Raw genomic sequence first — 19,887 nt, 5'->3', positions numbered from 1 at the left:
ACCTGTATTCTATATTCAAAGAAATGTCAATGTAATGATCAAAAACTGATGGCCTATATGTAACATGCAGCATGTCAGTTATCAAGCTTACGGTAGAAGGAATTCCCTAATGGTGTGCTGTTGCATGTTCACTCCGTTTGTAAATCAAAGTACGTATTTCCATTTCTCTTCCTCTATGCTTTTGTGCATTACAGCATCGTGGATATATAATATTGACAATATGCAGGGAAAGGCTAATATTGATCCCAGTAGAGACATATTTGTCCTCGCACACTCAATAACATGTGAACTGTACCCAACATACAGGCATTCTCACACACACCCTTTAGAGTCCTTGAGAATAAAATATGATTCAGGTCGTTTATCTCTTAGCTGTAATAAGCAGTTGCCGTGCCTGTGTTGAGGCATCCATCAGATGTGAATGTCATTAACACAGTGGCAAAATCACACTGAGGTGATTTGTTTTTCAGCAGATTACAAGTCTTCATACATCCAAATGCTGTATGTATGATTCGTGTGTGTGTGTGTGTGTGTGTGTGTGTGTATGTGTGTGTGTGTGTGTGTGTGTGTGTGTGTGTGTGTGAGAGAGAGAGAGAGAGAGAGAGAGAGAGAGAGAGAGAGAGAGAGAGAGAGAGAGAGAGAGAGAGAGAGTTTATGTGACAATTTAATCAATTGATTTATTGGTTACAGCGGTGTGTGAGAGGGCAGCTCTGTCGCAATGAATCGATGAAGATGATGCCACCTCATACAGTATGAAACTCACATGCGAATGTGTATCCACATGTGTTCATGCCTCTGTGTGAACCACAACACATACCTATCAGCTGTATAAAAATAATTTGCCTTTGTGTGTGTGTGCCCCATGGGAGAGTTTTTAGCCATCTGAGCCCTGCTGTCTGTCTCTGTCAAAGACCCACAGTATTTTGTTATCTGTTACTCATTAATTATATACAAGGGAACTCATAGTAATGACTATCTTCTTCAGTATGCGATAAATTAACTTTTACTGCAATACCGAGCAATTGGTTTTTAATGTTTCATGCAATCTTTTCTCTCAGAGGCCACACTTGGCTCCCACCAGCTTACTGAAGCCCAGTAAATAACATGTGAAAATTTTTGATTTTTTGTGTGGATATATTACAGTATATTCCGCAGTTTTAGAAAGGCACAATCACAAGGTGTGAATTTCAATACATCATTACCATAATTTTCACAATGATGTGGCTGACAGTGTCAGTCTATTAGTTTGGCAATGAGACATGCATGAGTGAGAGATGCATTCAATAAGAATCACTCCTCACTGTTTCCCAGTCACAAACTTTCCATGCACCATAGTTATTCATTGGATAGATGAATAAACAAAACTGATTGATTTGCTTTCATGAAGCGGCTGTCAGCCACACTATGACCGGAACTTCTGGCAAAGTCCTTCAAGTTTCAAATTGTTTTTCAAAACTAGGTTTGGGGTGGTTCAAAGTAATACATTTTTCAAGTTCACTCTGGAAGTGTCAATTTGATGGGTTTGAGGTACTGCAACAATTCGCAAAATGTATTGAAGCAGAACTTTGAATGAGTGCAAAGTGTGTTAATGTCCTGTGACAGCTTACAGTGCTGTCTGTTAGTCTCTGGGGTTGTGAGTGAAGTCTATTTCCATTGGGGGTGAAAACAGAACAGATAAGTGTTGACACAGGGTGTTAGATGGAACGCTTCTTATAAAAGCATGCATGTTTGCTGAGTGCTGTCATGGTGACTGTGTGACCTTTTTTTACAATCCACTATTGGATTGTATTGGTTTTGTTGTACCAGGATATTAAATAGTCAATTGTACGTGTTTGAGTCAATATTCATGATCAACAATGAACATAAGTATGAATTTTGAAATCTCAAGTTTGTATTTTTATTGTTGCTCCAGTTAGAAAATGTATGCTATTCCCCTCATATAGCTAAGAAGTAGGCTATGAAGTGACATTACTGAGTATTTTATAGGAAGGAGGAGAAGTCTAAAGATTTGAAACAGGCCACTGGACCATTTCATACATTTTGTGTGTGTGTGTGAAGGTGTGGGTGGGGATTTTTAATTATTTTTTTCTCATGTCCAATTAAAACGGCGGCTTGTCCAACTGCAGATGTGCTGCGAGCAGTAGATCATTGATTTTTATCAGAGTTGTTACTCGCGCTGTGTTCTGCTGAACAAGCCCCCCCTCCCCCTCCAGTCTCTCTCCTACAGCTTGTGACCGCTGCTCTAGATTTACTCCTAATTTGCTTAATTGAAGTTAGCCTGCATAGCAAGCTCAAGGTGACACTGTGATATGTGCAAGCACGAGAGTGTGTGAGTGTGAGTGTGTGTGTGTCATGGTTTTAGTCTATTCATTGAGCATTGACTGCACAGATATTTTAAGCATCCAAAATCATCCTACTTCACTGCAACGCTTCATTACACTGAAACAAACACATTATCACCATTTAAGCACATTCAGTATAATAATTCCACATTAAAAAAATCCACACAGCAGTGATTTCAGAATATATATACTGTATGTATGGATGTTTTTATTTGCACATGCATGTAGTAACTCTGTCATCTTGTCTAGAGTACTTTGTGCACATACTGTGAATGAAAATAAGAATGCTACAGCAGACGGATGTATTCTTTTTCTAAAACAAAAACAAAATAATAGTATTTCAGTGCTTGTATTATCAGTGCATTTTCTCTGTGCATTTGTATTTGTGTGTAAAATAGATCCAGACCATGAGAAATGTGCCCATTTCACTGTTTGGATGCTCTCATGAGATGTTGAATAATATACAAGGATTGTGATCAACAACATTAATTTCTTCTGGAAAACAAAAGTCATATTATGGGCTGAATCTGCTTATGGATTAATGCCTGCATTTTTCCCCTTGTTTCCCTGCTAGCCAGAATGATGTCTGGGGAGCTTTTCACTAGTTTAACTTGCAAAGTTATTGATTGATTGACATAAACTGTGTCTGTGTTTGTATGAGTGTGTGTGTGTGTGTGTGGAGACCGTCTTTGTAGTTGTAGAATGACAGTGAGCTAGCAAGCAAATGACAAAATAAGAAAACACTGAACAAAAAAGAGAGAACAAAAAATGTCAGGGGAAAATGGAACTGTGGTTGTCTGTGATCTCCACTGCTGCCTGCTAGTGTTTGTCAAACCATCATCTGAATGATGTGGTTCAATCAAAGCTATAATCAATGGCCTCGCTCCTTTCCCTCTGTCCTGGTGGCATGCTGGCCAACTGAATGACCTTCAGCTATACAGTGCCATATGAACATGTGTCAAAAGCCATCATTTCTGCCAAGACTGCAGGCTATATTTCTTTGTGTACACGTGCACGCACCTGCTCATTTTTAAGTGGAAGACTTTCTAATTGGAAACAATTTTGGCTTTAAATTTGTTGAGAGGTGATGAATATTTTATGAAAGTTGTATTCACACTAAATTAAGAGAAGACACAAAGTGTAATCTTTATCAACCATCTGCAAATCTATGTTTGTGTAATCTAAAGTTGCTCTTTTACGATTTTTAGGGCTGATCACAACAACCGCGAGGAAACTGGACAGAGAACAACAGGCAGAGCACTTCTTAGAGGTACAGAAAAAACCTGAACAATGTTTATGGGTTTATAGTATTATTATTTATCTTTCCCTGCCACCTGCCACAGTCCACTATTAACAGAGACAGGGTGGAGGACAACCCTGGCAGGCCCTCAAGGCTCCATAAACTGTGATGAATGGCGGTAGATTTGGGCCCCAGGTTTAGGATTTTCTAAATGCAATCATTCATCATTGGTTATCTTCTCTACTCAGGACGGGAACGGGGAGGAGAGGAGTTGGTCTTCCCAGCATTTGATAAGCGCAGACACTGGGCATACAGATAGCTCCGTGATTACCATTTCTGTTGCTCCTGCTGCTCTGCATGCAGATGAACCTGATAATCAGAGAGAGATTCTCGACGTTAGAGGCACGAGCAAACTTCTACTTCCCTAGACTTTTCTTACAACTTATTAAATGCTGCTGAATTTACAAGCACTTTGCCCTTCTGCAAAATGGAATGAAATAACCCACAGTTGACCCACAGTATTGCAACTTTGTGTTTTTTTTCTGTATTGCCGATTGACTTGTCTAGACTGAATAACTCTCTGCGCTGCTTTGTTCAGCTCCAGTACTTAATAAGAACCCAACGTATGACAACACACTACAAAATGAAAGCAGCAAAAGTTGTAGAAAAGAAGCTTGCATCTAACAGCATCATATACTTGAACATTCACACCTAAAAGGAGTTTAAAATTGGGGGCAGAGAAGTCTTTGGTGTTCCATTGTCCTGTCCTGTTCTGTCCTGAGATTGCAATCGGAATGCCAGTCCATGCATGCCACCCACTGCTCCGCCTGCCAGTCTATGCTGCCTGTTTGTAATTAATAGTCTAGTGAGCAGTCAGGCTGGCAGCAGTGGTGTTCACCCTGATCTAATCCAATTGATCAGTGATCAGACCTCTGTCTCTGCCTCCAGTGGATCAATAATACAAAGAGATTACCCGTGAGCTCAGCCCCACATGGTCCTGCACTCCATAGCAATTGCCACACAGTGGGAGCCAACATTTCACATGTTATGATAAATGTGTGCACTCACAAATAAAATCCCACACATGTGACGGAACTTGTTCCAGAGACAACTCTGCATCTCCATGACTACCTGATATGTGTCTTTTTGAATGTGTGCTCATACACTTGTGTGTTTTCCTCAGGTGACAGTTATAGACGGCCCAGTGACCACCCGCCAGTCTACTGTGTGGGTCATAGTTCACATTGAGGACGAGAACGACAACCCGCCCACCTTCCCGGAGGTCACCTACCGCATCAGTTTGACTGAGCGAGACCGCAACAAACGTGGTGAACCGGTCTACCGTGTCTTTGCTTATGACCGGGACCTCGGGGCCAATGGCAACATCACTTACAGCATTGTTGATGGTAATGAGGATGAAAAGTTCAGTATTGACCCCAGGACTGCTATGGTGTCATCAAAGAAGATGGTGACAGCGGGAAGCTATGATATCCTCACCGTGAGTTTCATATACAAGGTTTTAAACATGATCTTTTTAATTAAGTGCTGTTTGGTCTAAACTTGGCTAGTGAGAGATTTCAGCCAAAATAGCTTATAGCACTCATTAGCAATATAGCAAACATGACACTAAATCTATAGTCTTAATTACAGACTACAGATGGTCTGACTTGGGATAAGACTGTGACCTCTTTCAAGCACAGAGCTCCTCTATTTCCACTTTTGTGTTGCTACTTTTCCAATTCCTGTTTCTTATTACATCTAAATTCATAGCCAGTTGGGATTCCATTTGTTTTATAGGGCTCTGCTTTCATGCAGGTGCAAAGTTGACAGGAGCAAACACAGTCACATTTGGTATTTCCATGACCAATGAACTCAAAAGTGCCAATGTGGGTGGAGTGGCACAGCTATAGTTGTTTATGCACATTAGGTGGAACAGCATTTTTGATACTCTGGCATGGCACTTGTGTTTCCCCCATTCAGACTTCATCTTATCCCAAACACAAGTACAAATTGCAATTTTTGTACAAAATTCTTCTTACTAACAATGCATTCATCCTGCTCCAGCCCCTTTTATGCATGCGATGCAGACACCAGATTTTTCTTATGCATCTGATTCACTGATTAGTTGGTCACGCCTATGTGCCCTTGGAGTTTGTTCTTGTGCTTGTGCTCAATTTCAGTGGAAAAGAGTTTGTAGTTGAATTGTGGAAGCAGCCTTCTACAGTGACAAGGAGAACAAACACACCAATCTCTTCCCTTTCAACTGTATTTCTTTATTTTCAGGGTAACACTATTCTCTAAACAAATAATGGTTCAAATAATGTATTTGGCTCACAGGTTCTGGTCTTCAGTGAGCACCACCTATAACGGCATATTTTACAATTACCTCTCATATATGTAGGTTCCTCCAAAGATTTAGTTGATTTATTTTGGTTAATGCATTTCCTATTTTGTGTGTGAAAAGCAGAGCAAGTTATTTGAAGTCAGGCAGGGACAGCCATCCCATTAAACTGGAATTGCTGGGATCAATTTTGAGGTTCACAAAAATATTATTTATGGAAGGGAGGTTGTCGCTGAGGTGTAGGTGTAAATAAATGTAGGTGCTGTGTCAGTGTAGAGAAGATGAATAAAGATCTCATCCATATAGTTATGACAATATGTGTGAAGAGGAGAGGCCAGAATTCTAATACATTATCGATGTGTACTTGCCCTGAATACCAGATCCAGTGTAGTGGTACATTGTATTAAATCTACTCCTTTCACCGCTGAAATCTTCTGTTTTCCAGTCTGGTTTATCATTGTTTCTGCGTTTTGTGTAAATTCCCAAATGTCTGCTGAATGTTTGGTTTCTCACTTTTGTTCCTTCTCTTAGATAAAAGCGGAGGACAGCGGTGATCCCCCATTATGGTCTACTGTCAAACTCCATGTAGAGTGGATTCGCAAACCTGTCCCCTCACCTCTGCCCCTACTTTTCACCCAGAGGTACTACAATTTCTCTATTTCGGAGACAGCTGCTGTAGCTCAGCCGGTGGGGGTAGTCGCTGTCAGCCAGTCGAGCACACCTGTCTGGTTCAATATCATCGGTAAGAAAATGAACGTACGATACTAATTTAACAGGCCAGAGAACAATCCATATTCAGAATTTTCTTGCTGTCAGGTAAATTCAAATGCCTTTATTCAGGGTTTTTATCAACTGAAAAAAAAATTTAAATTAACAAAATGATTCTCCTCATTTGTCATATTCAAATTGTATGTAAAGCTGGTATCCACATTTTTTAATTTATATATTAAAAAAACATTTTGTTTTATTCCAGAACAGATTGAATTGCCCCTTGAGGGATGAATAAAGTATTTTGAATTTAAATTTAAATTATATATCCATCTGTATGGTGGCGGATCATGATAATGCTTTTGAGAGATGTTATTTGGCGTTTTTTGGGTCAGATCTGTGAGGCGGAACCAACACACTGGAAGCGATGCATTTCACACCACGCAATGTAAAAGGTTACGAATGTTACATTTCTTGATTGAAACTGCAGGCTTCCTCACAGACCTCCACAAAACTTGGACAGATTTCAGTTGATTTCTATTACCTCTCGCTGCTGGAGAGTGCTGCTGAAAGTTTTTGGAAAGTTACCTGTAGTGGATATTTCTCATAATCAAAATTTGCTTGTTAAAATGAAAAGGCCACTGATACATTCTGTAGTTGAGATTAAGATAAATGCATTGTCTACATGAAACATTTCACTTTTCAATGGTTTATCTTGCCAAAAGCAAGCTGGCAAACAAAGGACAATAAAATAATGGCTTCTGTTGATGCATGGCTCTGGTGGAAACAATGAATCTTCTCAGGAGCATTATGCTTCTATACATGTCTGCCCTATTTAAAATTGGGGAGCTCTGTCTTGCCCCCTTGATTCAAGTCTTTGAAAGGATAATCAGTGAATAGCTCATTATTGATTGCTGCTCAGCAGTTCTGATTAAACAAATCATTGTAGAGATCCAGCTCCCTTACTTGGGTGTTAATATGAAAAAGAGTTGATTATTAGTTGATTACTTGATTGTTCTTCTTTAGTCACACACATCAAAGATACAGAAAATGCAAATGTAGGGTTTTTTTCCTCTCCCACACTTACTGTTGACATCAGTGGAGTAATTGTGCAGGAGAAGCTCATTAATATTTTACATATTTTTTTCACAAAAAGTGAAAGCATGGTGATTATCTTTTCTCTAAAACTTCAAGTACTGGACTTGAATATCACCCATAAATGACTCACATTTCCCATACTGTGCTAAAGTATTCTGATGAAAAGTCCACTTACATTACTCAATAATATACATAAATATGAAAAACGTCAAGAGTTCGACTTGGCAGAGTGCTATATATACTGTAGATGATGCAAACCTTTGATCACAAGAATATCTTTGACTCCCTAAATATTAATAATCTCTTTCTCTTTCTTTCTCTCTCTCACTGTTAAGGTGGACGGCTCGCCAGAGAAATGTTCTACATTCCGCAGAATGCATGTGGAAGAAACTGCTCACTTGACACAGGTCTGGTCAAAGCTAATTTTGCCACACCTCTTCCTCAAATGCCCCAGGTTTGAAGAAATTCAGAAAGTGCAGCATGCAATGCCAGGACCTTGTTTAGCCAAAGGCAGTATTGATTGATCTGAGCTTGAAAAAAGATTCTCACACAGCTCCACACAAACAGCACATATAACAGTTTGTTATCTCTGCCCAGGCGGGACAAGTTCATATAATTAGTTCAGCCACTATGCTGCTACTCTGGAAAGTAAATGGGAAGGTGATGTGACACAGTCGGCCTCTAATTGCAGTGCAATCTATTTGAAAAAATACCTGATGTGATGTTAAGTTTTGATATGAGTCTGCCTGATGATCTTTCTGCAGTTACAGACAAACCCAACATATTTTTGTGACGACAGGGGAAAAGAAAAATATTGCTATTAGAATAAATCCTACTCTGTGTCACTGATGTTTCTGCAATAGTTGACTTTCTCTCACTCCTCCCAGAGATCAATTTCAGTATGTCTGTAGTTTTTTGGTTGTCGTTAATGTGTGTCATAGCATTTATATGGGCTCTTGTTCTGGTAGAACGTGTGATACAAACAATACAGGGACTCAGTCAAAAAAATTGCTCTACTGCCTCACTATTGATCAAAACTCCACAGGGCACCTTTGAGTTATTAGTCCTGTCTGTTGCTTATCTGCTGACAGCAGTTCAGGCTGTTATCTTAAAATAAGACAAAACATAACTGAGTAATTATTAATTAACTGTTCATATAACTACCTGTTCAGTATTGCTGTATGTCCGTAAAATACATTTGCTACCAAAAATACTAAAACTGAATCTGAAGTTTATCTGACCTAGAGGCACCTCTAACAGACAGGAAAGAAACTGTACTCTTTTTTAATTTAGAGACTACAGACTGTGATTTCAGTTTTTCTTGATGCTGTAAGATTGCAGTGTAATATTGACCAACCTCTCCTCCAGAAAAAAAAGAAGCCAATCCCCGTGGTTTGCTCCGACTCAACACGCATCAGTGGTTGTGTGAAAAATGCCCAATCAGTATTCATATGCTGAGGAGAGCTCAAGCTCCCAGATATCTCAAGAGAGAAGCTGGAATGAGACGAAGGATGGTACTGAATACCTAACACACATCAATCCTCTCCCTCACTCTAATCAAACATTAAGCTTCTAAACTGTACACTCACCACCCGTGGAAAAGACCCGGCTGCAGGCTTTTTGATCTGTGAGATGGGTTGTGTTTTGGAGTGATAAGACAGATGTTTGTCTGGCTGTTAACAGCTCTGCGGCTGCCAAGTGGGTTCGGTGCTACATTGCATTGCATTTCAGTTCAGTTTATTTCACAGACCCTCCGGCTCCAGACACAGGCACCTGGCCAAAACAATTACACAGTAATAACTTAGAGCACCTGAGTTTAACACACAACGTGAATACTAAATGACTGAAACTCTGTGTGAACTATGTGTTTATGTGTGTGTATGTGTGTGATTCCAGGGAGCTTTGACATGCAGTTTGACCTTCAAGTGGGGGTTGGGACTCTAGTTGTGGCCAAACCCCTGGATGCAGAGGTGCAGTCTGTGTACAACATGTCTATACAGGTGACAGATGGGACCAACTTTGCCACAGCACAGGTACACACACATTTGATTTGTTGTGCACTGCCTCTTATACACTCCAGACCCACATCAAATTAAATTATTGTTACCTCTTCCTAGGGGAGCTGTTTACTCTCAGCTTTCCTCCTTCCTACGCTTGCACTCCCTTTTTCTGAAATTATCTCTCGCTGACTATGAAATGTGCTTTGTTGCTCTGTCTTTGGCATTTCCTGTGCTCCTGCTGTCTTGGCCTGCCTACTAGGTCTGCCTTGAAAGGGAAATCCTTGATATCAGTGGATTAATGGGATTAGCTTGGGCAAGTAAAGGTCAAGTGTTTGTATAAATACAAAAATTGCCCACATCCCTCTTAGAAAACACCCTGCCCAGCTTGAAAATTACTATTGCTTTGACTATAGAGATTTAGTGTAAATAATGTTGGTATCTCCACCTTGCAAATAAAAAAGTCAAGGGGTAACACTACCCTACAACTGCATCAAATGTTATCAGTCACCAAAGCTAACTCAACACCAGGGCTTTTATCTTATATATACTGAGCACAATTCTACTCCCTACCTTTGACTTTTTAAACTCCCCTTCTCTCTCTTTGTCGCTCAGGTGTTCATCCGAATACTAGACAGCAACGACAACCCTCCAGTTTTCTCACAGCCAGCCTATGATGTCAGTGTCTCAGAAGATGTACCAGTTGACATGGAGCTACTCCGGGTTAGAGCCTCAGACATGGACGAGCGTGCCCGTTTGAGCTTCTCCATCTATGGCAGTGTAGACCCAGCCAGTATGAGACTGTTCAGGGTCAATCCTGGTACGGGAGTTGTCTACACTGCAGACAGGTTGGACTACGAGGCCAGAACACAGCACATCCTCACTATTATGGTAAGTATGGAAATAATATGTGTTTCTGTGTGTGCTTGGTTGGCTGTTAGCATGAGTCTGTGTGTAAATGATGCTCCTATTGGCAGCTGTTCCTGCCTTACTTCATTTTAGCTGATTTCTTTCATTTATCACCTCCTACAGTGCCATTCATATTCATCTCTCGTTTCGCTCCAGGTCAAGGATCAGGAATTTCCTTTTAACCGTGACCTGGCTCGTATCCTGGTGGCGGTGGAGGATTCCAATGATAACATTCCCTACTTCACCAGCACCGTATATGATGCTGTGGCCTATGAGTCTTCTCCCATAGGCACTTCTGTACTACAAGTTACAGCCTTAGACAAAGACAATGGGATTAACGGGCAACTCACCTATACTATGGAAGCAGGTGTGATGGTATCTGATAGTAAAGAAGTTTATTATTTTTATGTCTCTCTTTTATACTGTTTTAACAGTGGTTTGAACTTTGACTGGCTTTTTCAATACACTGACACAGGAGAACAAATTGGGATTAAAATTCTGTTTTTCGTATTTACCAGTATTGATGTCTGTAACCTTTCTGCTACTTTCAGGTAACACCGGTGGTGTGTTTGGCATTGATAATGCCACAGGCCTTATCTTCATTGCTAGGGATCTGGACCTCACCTCTGTAGGCTTTTACACCCTCACTGTGCGTGTCACAGACAGTGGATTTCCTCCATTAATGGCCACAGCTTCAGCTCGCATCTCCTTGATACTCTCCGACTTTTCCAACCCCAAATTCTCTCAGAAGGAGTATCAGGCTGAGGTAAAGAGAGAGATGGCTGACTGAAAGGATGGGTGCATGGGGGAGAGGTGTGGGAAGGGAGAGATAGATGGAATAAGGAAAGGCTGGAAGATGGTAGGAGGGATGAATAGTGAATAATTAGACTGATATACAGTAAGTAAATATCATCAATGAAATTGAGCACATAACTCATCAAAGTGCCTAAAATTTTATCACCAATGTCATGGTATTCACAGATAATGGAGAACAGCACTATTGGAACACACGTGACCACTGTTAGCGCTCTCAGCCGCTCAGCACTCATTTATGATATCACCAGGGGCAACGAGGAGCACTGCTTCTTCATCAACCATCATACTGGTGTAATAAGCACACGCAAACTACTTGACTTTGAGGTTTGTTAATGCTTGTGTTTCAATGTAGTAGGTGTATTAATTTATACCTATGCCAAAGCTAAGTGTTGACATGATTGTTTTCACTCATGGAATTTAAAGATAGTACTTTTACTAATTGCATTTCTTTGTTTTGGTAGCAAACAACATCCTACTTTCTGGTGGTGCATGCCCTGAGCATGGCTGGAGTGGAGGCCAGCACCACTGTCATCGTCCAGGTGGGGGATGTCAATGATAGCCCACCTGTCTTCCAACAAATCAGGTATCAGTGGTGGTCAAAAGAGCAGAGCTTTGGCACTGACATGCTCATATGCTGTTTGCTGAGCCGCGTTGAGTCCTGACAACATGTAATTTTCTGGAGTGATTCAAGTATAGCTTTCCTCTTTTACAGTGGTGTCATCTTTCGACCTTAACAGGTATGTGGGCGCAGTCAGTGAGGCTGCTCCAGTCAACAGTGTGGTCCTGGGAGAGGATGGTAACCCTCTAGTCATCCAGGCGACCGATAGGGACCGTAATCACAACGCCCTGTTAGTGTTCCAGATCATAGATGAGACCGCTCGTATGTTTTTCAGCGTGGACTCCGGGACTGGATCTATTCGGTAGGTGACATGTAGAAACTATCCCAACTGCATCACTATTGAAGATTTCTGATTCACCTGCTTATAAACTGATTTATCTCATAATTTCTGGAGCAAATATTGGGTTTCTATTTATTTGAATGGTTCTTAAATTTTTTTAGAACGATTGCCAGTCTGGACTATGAGACCTTCTCTGAGTTTGTCTTCCGGGTTCATGTTAGAGACAGTGGTCAGCCTCCTAGGAGTGCTGACAGCCCAGCAGAGGTGGTTATAAAGGTAAATAAATGACATATGAATCAACTTCCACGACCTCATAACCCACTCTTGACTCACTTTGATTCTTATGTTATTTATAGACATTATTTTCACTCCGTGTATACCCTGTCTTAGGTGATCAACATCAATGATTCACCTCCAAAGTTATCACAGGACACTTATGAGACAGTACTCCTCCTGCCAACCTACATGGGCGTCGAGGTCCTTAGGGTTGAGGCGTTTGACCCCGATATGACCTCTGACCTCACCCTGAACCCTGACAAGTCCATCACCCCCCAGCTGGTTTACTCTCTGGTGGACAGCAATGCAGAGTACTTCTCTGTGGAGCGCTACACTGGAGTTGTGACTGTCATAAATCAGAACCTCAATAAAGACCGTTACCGCTTTAATGTGAAGGTAAGTGATTGGACTCATAGAATTTCTATGTATTCTGTCACTAGCTTAGATAAACAGCATGCAGTTGGCTTAGACTGGCTTTCATATCAATGATTTCCACAGGGAGGCCAGAGCACAGGATCAGCTGCAGAAGTTTACATACAGAGCCCATGGTTATTCAGTATCTTAATGTAGAATACTTCAGCTAGTTGACGCAGGGTTTTCTGCCCAGGTAGATGAGTGGTCTCCTAGGTCTCCATGCCCCCGGCACTCCTACCCTTCTGTTTTTGTTTGTTTTAAGGTATGGGATGGACGTTTCTCCAGCATGGCGTCTGTCACAGTGCTTGTCCGAGAAGCTATAGACAGTGGTCTTCTCTTCACCTTCCCGGTCTACTCCGCCTCCATCCCCGAGAACATACCCAATGTCACTTTAGTGACTGTTGTCAACACAGTTGGCCACCGCCTCAATGAGCCACTAAAGTACACTCTGCTGAACCCCGATGGACGCTTCACGATCCGGCCGACCTGCGGAGTGGTGCTCACCACTGGTGTGCCTTTTGACCGAGAGGAGAGAAAGAGTTATGAGCTGGTGGTGGAGGTCAGCAGAGAAGATGAGATACTGAGGGTTGCCAGGGTGACTGTGCAAGTTCAGGTGGGTGTGGAAATCTGTGTATACAAGTGTGTGCATACTTTTTTTTTACTTTCCTGTGTCTTATTTCCCACTTTAATGTAGACTCATATTTTCTTACTTTCTTACTGTACATGTCTTTCTTTTTAGTCTCTTAAGTTAGTTTTATATAACACACGATGTGTGTTTATTTTGTGAAGCACCTTATTAACTCATTCATACCCTTTGACATTCCTGTATGTCTGGTGTCTCACTTTTGCAATTTTGTTTGATGTTTGATTTTTTGTAAGGGTACAACTCTAACGAACATGGTGTTTTGGTGGCTTCAATAAAATGTTGGCACAAGCAGATAGAGAATATATTCTATAAGCTACACAAAGAGAAAGAAAAGTTAAGAGGTTAGTTAGGATCTATACTTTACTATGATGTGTAGGACATTTACTGTATTTTAGTTGTTTACCATAATTGCGTAGTATGACATTGATCGTCAACACCAGCAGTGTTTACTGATCCTGTTACCAAATGTTAAGGACTGATTCTTTAAGCCCTCAGTTCCCACCAAAGTCTCTTTTTTTTCTTTCTTTCAATGACCCCTTTGGATTTTCTTAAGATAACTGTTCTTTCTCTAGGTGGAGGATGTGAATGACAATGCTCCAGAGTTTGTGAACCTCCCCTACTACGCTGCAGTGCAAGTGGAAGCAGAGCCAGGATCAGCTATTTTCAGGGTCTCAGCCATTGATCGAGACTACGGTCGGAATGGAGAAGTGACTTACAGCCTTAAGGAGCAGCACAGGAACTTTCAGGTGAGAGCTTCAATTTCCTGCTCTTAAGACAGTGTAGTCCATCATTCGTCCAGGAGTGTTCTATCGTAGAAAAGGTTTCAGTCGTAGTCATCTGAAAACACTGAAAACAGTGTCCAGATGACTACGACTGAAACCTTTTCCTGCTCTTAAATGTTTTCTTAATTTCTTATGGGGGGCTATACGTTTGAAAAGTCATGTGTTTGTACATTCTTATGCTCCTTATGTTACAAACAAGTATTTATATATTCCATGCAGGTGAACCCTGTGACAGGAGAGCTGACCTTAAAGAGGGCCTTTGAGGCAGACTTATCTAATGCAGAGTACAAGGTGGTCGTTGTGGCCACTGATGGTGGCTTCCCCCCTCTGTCCAGAGAGGTGGAGCTGCCTGTTACTGTAGTAAATAAAGCCATGCCGGTGTTTGACAAGCCCTTCTATGGTGTCACTGTCAGAGAGGATGTGGCTGTCTCCACCTCTGTCCTGTGTATCAATGCCACCAGTCCTGAAGGCCAGAGCGTCATCTTCACCATCACGGATGGAGACCCTTCCCTCCAGTTTGACATCGGCTTTGACACAGGAATCATCAGTGTGATTTATCCGTTAGACTATGAGACCATGCAGTACTACCGGTTAACGGTGAAGGCTACAGATACACTGACTGGGGCAAAGTCTGAGGTCGATGTAGACATCGTCGTGCTGGATGTGAATGATAACCCGCCGCTGTTCAAGAACCCCTCATACTCCTCTGTGCTTGCTGAGAACTCCATGATTGGAACAACCGTATTACAGGTGTGTGTGTGTGTGTGTGTGTGTGTGTGTGTGTGTGTCTTTGTTTATTGAGTCACTCTAGTGTCTACACTTACTGAATGATTGTTTACACCTAAGACTCACTTCAACAGTATTGTGAGTGTATATTAGATGCCAAATCATTTATTTATGAGAAGATAGTGTGATATTTCCCTAGAAATTCCCCAGTGGAAGCTCTTGACCTTTAGCCAATAATAGACCAGTGCTGTTGCTGCACTAAGGAACATGTTTGCACAAGACAATTCTAAGACACCAAATGATTGAATTCCTTGATTTCTGGAACAGTTTAGCCAGTCATAAAAATAGATTACTGACCTTATTTGACTACATTATTAAATTGAACAAGAATTATAAGAAAACAATTTAAAAATATTGGATCACATGAATGTTTATCATGCTTTAAAATACACTTGGGCTTGCTCAGTGGTATTGCAATATTGTTCACCACATAGGTAGGTTGTGGGCTTCTGGCTTATCATCATACAGTAGCACTGATTATCTCTATGCCTTGAATGACTGATACATTGCAGACTTAACACTGAGTATATTAATTAGTTTTTTGTCACCTACATAAGACAGTAGATTTTTGTTTGTGTTAAAATGAGGAAAACTATTTTATTTTGTTACTGCAATTAAAAAACAGTCGATCAAACAGTCTCAAAGAGTTTTGCATCCTCTACCTCAACATGAACATCACACTGATGGTTGCATGGACAACATAATTGTCTGCTTTTGTTTTTAAAGTATTGTGCTTCAACAAAATGATAGTGCCGGATGCTTGACAATGTTTTGATGTGGTTTTAGATACAATATTGCCCAGTTTCTCAGTGAAACCCAGAACTTTATTTACTTTTTCATTTGGACTCAGTGTGGGTACTGTACCTATTATGTCAGGGTAAACAAATCAGATCTTAAATTATGCATGAGGCAGTGCAAAGTTTAATGTTACTTTCCTTGTAGGTGTTTGCCCAGGACCAAGACTCGGAGAAGAACGCCGTGGTGAGTTACCAGATCCTATCTGACATCTACAACAGCACCGACTACTTCCACATTGAGAGTAACAGCGGACTGGTATTCACGGCACGCCTGCTTGACTATGAGCTCATCCAGCGCTACAACTTCATTGTCAGAGCGACGGACAGTGGAGACCCTGCCCTCAGCAGTGATGTTAGTGTCACTGTGACTGTTACTGACACAAATGACAACCCACCTAATTTCACCCAAGCGCTGTACGAGGCCTTTGTCAACGAGCTGGCTCCCCAAGGACACTTTGTGACTTGTGTTCAGGCGTCGGATGCTGACATCTGTGATTCTCATAGGTTGAGGTAAGAAAAAAGAAGTTTAAAAAAGTTTTGAGTTTGGTGTTTTCTCCGTAATGTTTTGTACATGGTTCCCCATTGAACCCAGTTGAATCAGTTCATTATGTTTAGAAAAGCACAATGCTTACCAGGCAATCTTGTTTTTGTGTTTCGGTTGTAAAAATCGTAAAGTAATTTTCACTCACACAATCTTTTATTTGTCTTTCTCTCAAGCAGTTTTGGCTCAGCACTTCTCAAGAAAAAATAGATACTTGTGTTTCCAGCAACTTCTGAGCAAAATAATGTTGTACAACATAATACGGTGTAGTCCCTCGACTGAAACCTTTTCTACGATTGTACAACATAATCAACATTGTACTCTTTTTTTGATTTGCCTTCAGGTACAGTATTCTCTCTGGGAATGAGAGAATGACTTTTATGATGGAGCCAGATACAGGGGTGCTCAGTCTGTCTAACAAGAGGAGACAAGGCATGAAACTCTCGTTTCAACTCAATGTGTCTGTGTCCGATGGAGTCTTCACCAACACTGCTCAGGTGAGCAGTTACAATTTAGTTCTGTCAACTGATTTGCTCTTTTTTAACCTTTGCAGTGTTTATACACAGAAAGCCGAGTGACCTTCTTTAGCAACCTCTTGCTTCAAATTTGTTACACACATTTGCAGCTGTCCAGTACAACTGCTATTTTCTACCACTGGCTGCTGAGCAGCTCTGCAGTTGGAGGTTAATGTGTGTTCATGTCATATCGGATTTACTATGAGATTGAGCTGCCAACTGGAAAAAAATGTTCACATCTGTCTCTTAGTGGTAATTACAAGTGGGACTCTGATATCCCACATCTCTGATAGTCCACATTATATGTTGTAGTAATAACATGTCACCCCATTCTTTTGCTTCTTCTTCTTCTTCTGACATGATGTGAAGACAGCGTACCGCCACAATAATTTGTCAGAGAGATATGAGTGTTTGCAGCTGCATCAAACACCATTTTGTCACGAGCCTGATGCTCTTACTGCTGGTCTGCATGCCACGATGATGTGATCATGTTTGACAAATCAGCCAGTGATTATTATTTTGATGGCATAAACAAAATGTCAGAAGACATGAGGATGATGATGGTGGTATGACGATCATAACGATGATTGTGATCCCCAGGTGATTGTACGTGTGTTGGGAGCCAACCTGTACAGTCCAGTGTTCAGCCAGAGGTTCTACCTGGCTGAAGTCCAAGAAAATGCCCCTCCAGGGTCAAAGGTCATTCAAGTAAGTTTGCCTTCTCACTACTCACTCAGTAATGTTTCCATGAGGACTTTTAATAGGAAACCTCCACCATGAATGATGTTGTAGAACCTTGTAATGATCAATCTGACATTATTTTATGAATCTCTGTATGGACCTCCAGGTTCGTGCAACAGACGAGGACTCCGGGCTATTTGGCCAGATCAGCTACTCCTTCATAAATGACCTGGGGAAAACTCAGTTCACCATTGATGCAGATGGTGTCATATACACTGCTCAGAAATTAGACAGAGAAAATCCTCTTAACAAGGACATGGTGCTGACTGTTATGGCCCTGGATGGTGGAGGTAGTATCTGGAAGGCCAAACATTTAGCTAACTGTAATGCATGAGTGGTCAATGTTTTTGGTAAATGCACTGCAGGTATCGCCTAAAATGATAGCTTTTGTATAATAACATCCCACACTCCTGAAGATGAATGAATATTTAAGCATATTCACATTACAGATGCATTAAATTTTACCCTGCAGAATGACTTAGAGTGAATGCAACAGTTGAAAAAGGCAAATTTTGTCTATTAAAACTACATCCATTTGATGAATCCATACATATATATTCATGTTATTATGTTATTTTTCCAGGCCGTGCATCGTTTTGTACAGTGCGAGTGGTTCTTGCTGATGAGAATGACAACGCTCCTCGGTTCAGAGCTGTGGAGTACCGTATGAGCATTAAAGCAAATGTTGCCAAAGGTTCTCTGGTCACACAGATCCAAGCCACTGATCCTGACGCTGGGTCTAATGGGAGGATCACCTACTCCCTTTACAGCGAGGCTCGCCTATCACTGGTTGATGTGCTGGAGGTCAGTACGTTTTGCCCTTTAACTTTATACTTTAGACTACTGTACTTTATAAAAACATATTTGCACTACATAGCTGTATGCTTAGTTTTAATGGAGCTGCAAACATCTTCTCAGTTACCTCAAGAAAAAGATGCAAAAATCTAACCAGAACTCTACAAATTTATTTAACGAGAGTAAACCAAATTAAAACTCTTAATCAATGCTATAACCTTGATTTTCAATTAAGAGATATTCTCAGCTGATACCTCCTCCCCATTTCAGAGAATTAATAGCCATCTATTAAGTGTAATTATAAAGTTTTACTCATAAAATCAAAATGATGTTACATTACGATTGATGCTTCGGTCAGTTTTTGCTGTTCAAAGGGGAAACACAATTAAATAACAAACAAATAAACAACTATGACTGTAAATGAAACAAAAAGCTGTAGTATAAACATAATATGAATGAATATAGAAAAAGTAGTTGTAGCATATAAATATAAATAGATATCAAGTGGAAGCTCATATAACATTATTTACCACCAAATAAAACAAAAATCCTACCCAGTTCAAGCCAGAGGCCATTAAGAGAAAATAACAGGCCTAAAACAGTAAGAACCTGTTGGCTCTATTGCAGTAGAGTTCAGACTGAGAGTCAAAGATGTAAGCTCTATTACTGCTGTAGGATTATTGTCTCTAAAGTTGATTTAAATGGCATTGTGATTTTGCTGGTGCCCAGGTGGAGCCAGACAGTGGTTGGATGATGACTAAAAGCACTGTGGACCACCTCCAGGGGACTGTGCTGTCCTTCTTTGTCAAAGCCACAGACTGCGGTTCTCCGGCCAAACACTCGCTGGTGTCAGCCTTCATCCACGTCGTCCCACCAGATGCATTTGTTCCCTCCTTCAGCCAGCCTCAGTACTCCTTCACCATCCCCGAGGACACAGCTGTAGGAACAGCCCTGGGGTCTGTGTACATGGGCCCTGGACAGACCGGGTTCTTCACTGCAGTCGGAGGAGAGACGTTCGACAGCAACCAGGGAGGGACCTTCCTGGTGGAGAGGGAAACAGGTCTGATCCGTCTGATCAAGCCTCTAGACTATGAACAGATCAGCATCTTCCGCTTTAAGGTTGCAGCAACAACAAGAAGAGACTTGATCGAGTCTGTCTCCGCTGTAGACCTGGAGGTTAAGGTTGGTGATACAGTTAAACAAAGAGCCAGTTAACCTTTTGTTTCCTATTATTTCATTTGAAT

General features: G+C 41.1%; 1 protein-coding gene across 1 annotated transcript in view; it reads left to right on the top strand.

The window, feature by feature from the left end:
* LOC122888174 (protocadherin Fat 3) overlaps positions 1-19,887 on the top strand; it is a 65,147-nt gene that overhangs the window by 15,974 nt on the left and 29,286 nt on the right. The window contains exons 7-28 of the mRNA XM_044222240.1: positions 3,551-3,612; positions 4,766-5,080; positions 6,455-6,665; positions 8,065-8,136; positions 9,626-9,762; positions 10,342-10,617; positions 10,792-11,002; positions 11,187-11,401; positions 11,617-11,775; positions 11,913-12,034; positions 12,189-12,371; positions 12,512-12,626; positions 12,741-13,022; positions 13,303-13,653; positions 14,259-14,432; positions 14,688-15,218; positions 16,197-16,561; positions 16,936-17,089; positions 17,708-17,815; positions 17,955-18,138; positions 18,432-18,652; positions 19,373-19,825. Coding sequence (XP_044078175.1) covers positions 3,551-3,612; positions 4,766-5,080; positions 6,455-6,665; positions 8,065-8,136; positions 9,626-9,762; positions 10,342-10,617; positions 10,792-11,002; positions 11,187-11,401; positions 11,617-11,775; positions 11,913-12,034; positions 12,189-12,371; positions 12,512-12,626; positions 12,741-13,022; positions 13,303-13,653; positions 14,259-14,432; positions 14,688-15,218; positions 16,197-16,561; positions 16,936-17,089; positions 17,708-17,815; positions 17,955-18,138; positions 18,432-18,652; positions 19,373-19,825 — 4,901 coding nt within the window. The remainder of the gene's footprint in view (positions 1-3,550; positions 3,613-4,765; positions 5,081-6,454; positions 6,666-8,064; positions 8,137-9,625; positions 9,763-10,341; positions 10,618-10,791; positions 11,003-11,186; positions 11,402-11,616; positions 11,776-11,912; positions 12,035-12,188; positions 12,372-12,511; positions 12,627-12,740; positions 13,023-13,302; positions 13,654-14,258; positions 14,433-14,687; positions 15,219-16,196; positions 16,562-16,935; positions 17,090-17,707; positions 17,816-17,954; positions 18,139-18,431; positions 18,653-19,372; positions 19,826-19,887) is intronic.

Source organism: Siniperca chuatsi, linkage group LG14, assembly GCF_020085105.1.
Source record: "Siniperca chuatsi isolate FFG_IHB_CAS linkage group LG14, ASM2008510v1, whole genome shotgun sequence".
Taxonomy (NCBI): domain Eukaryota; kingdom Metazoa; phylum Chordata; class Actinopteri; order Centrarchiformes; family Sinipercidae; genus Siniperca; species Siniperca chuatsi.
The sequence above is the reverse complement of the archived record's forward strand: the minus strand, read 5'-3'. Positions and strand labels throughout refer to the sequence as shown.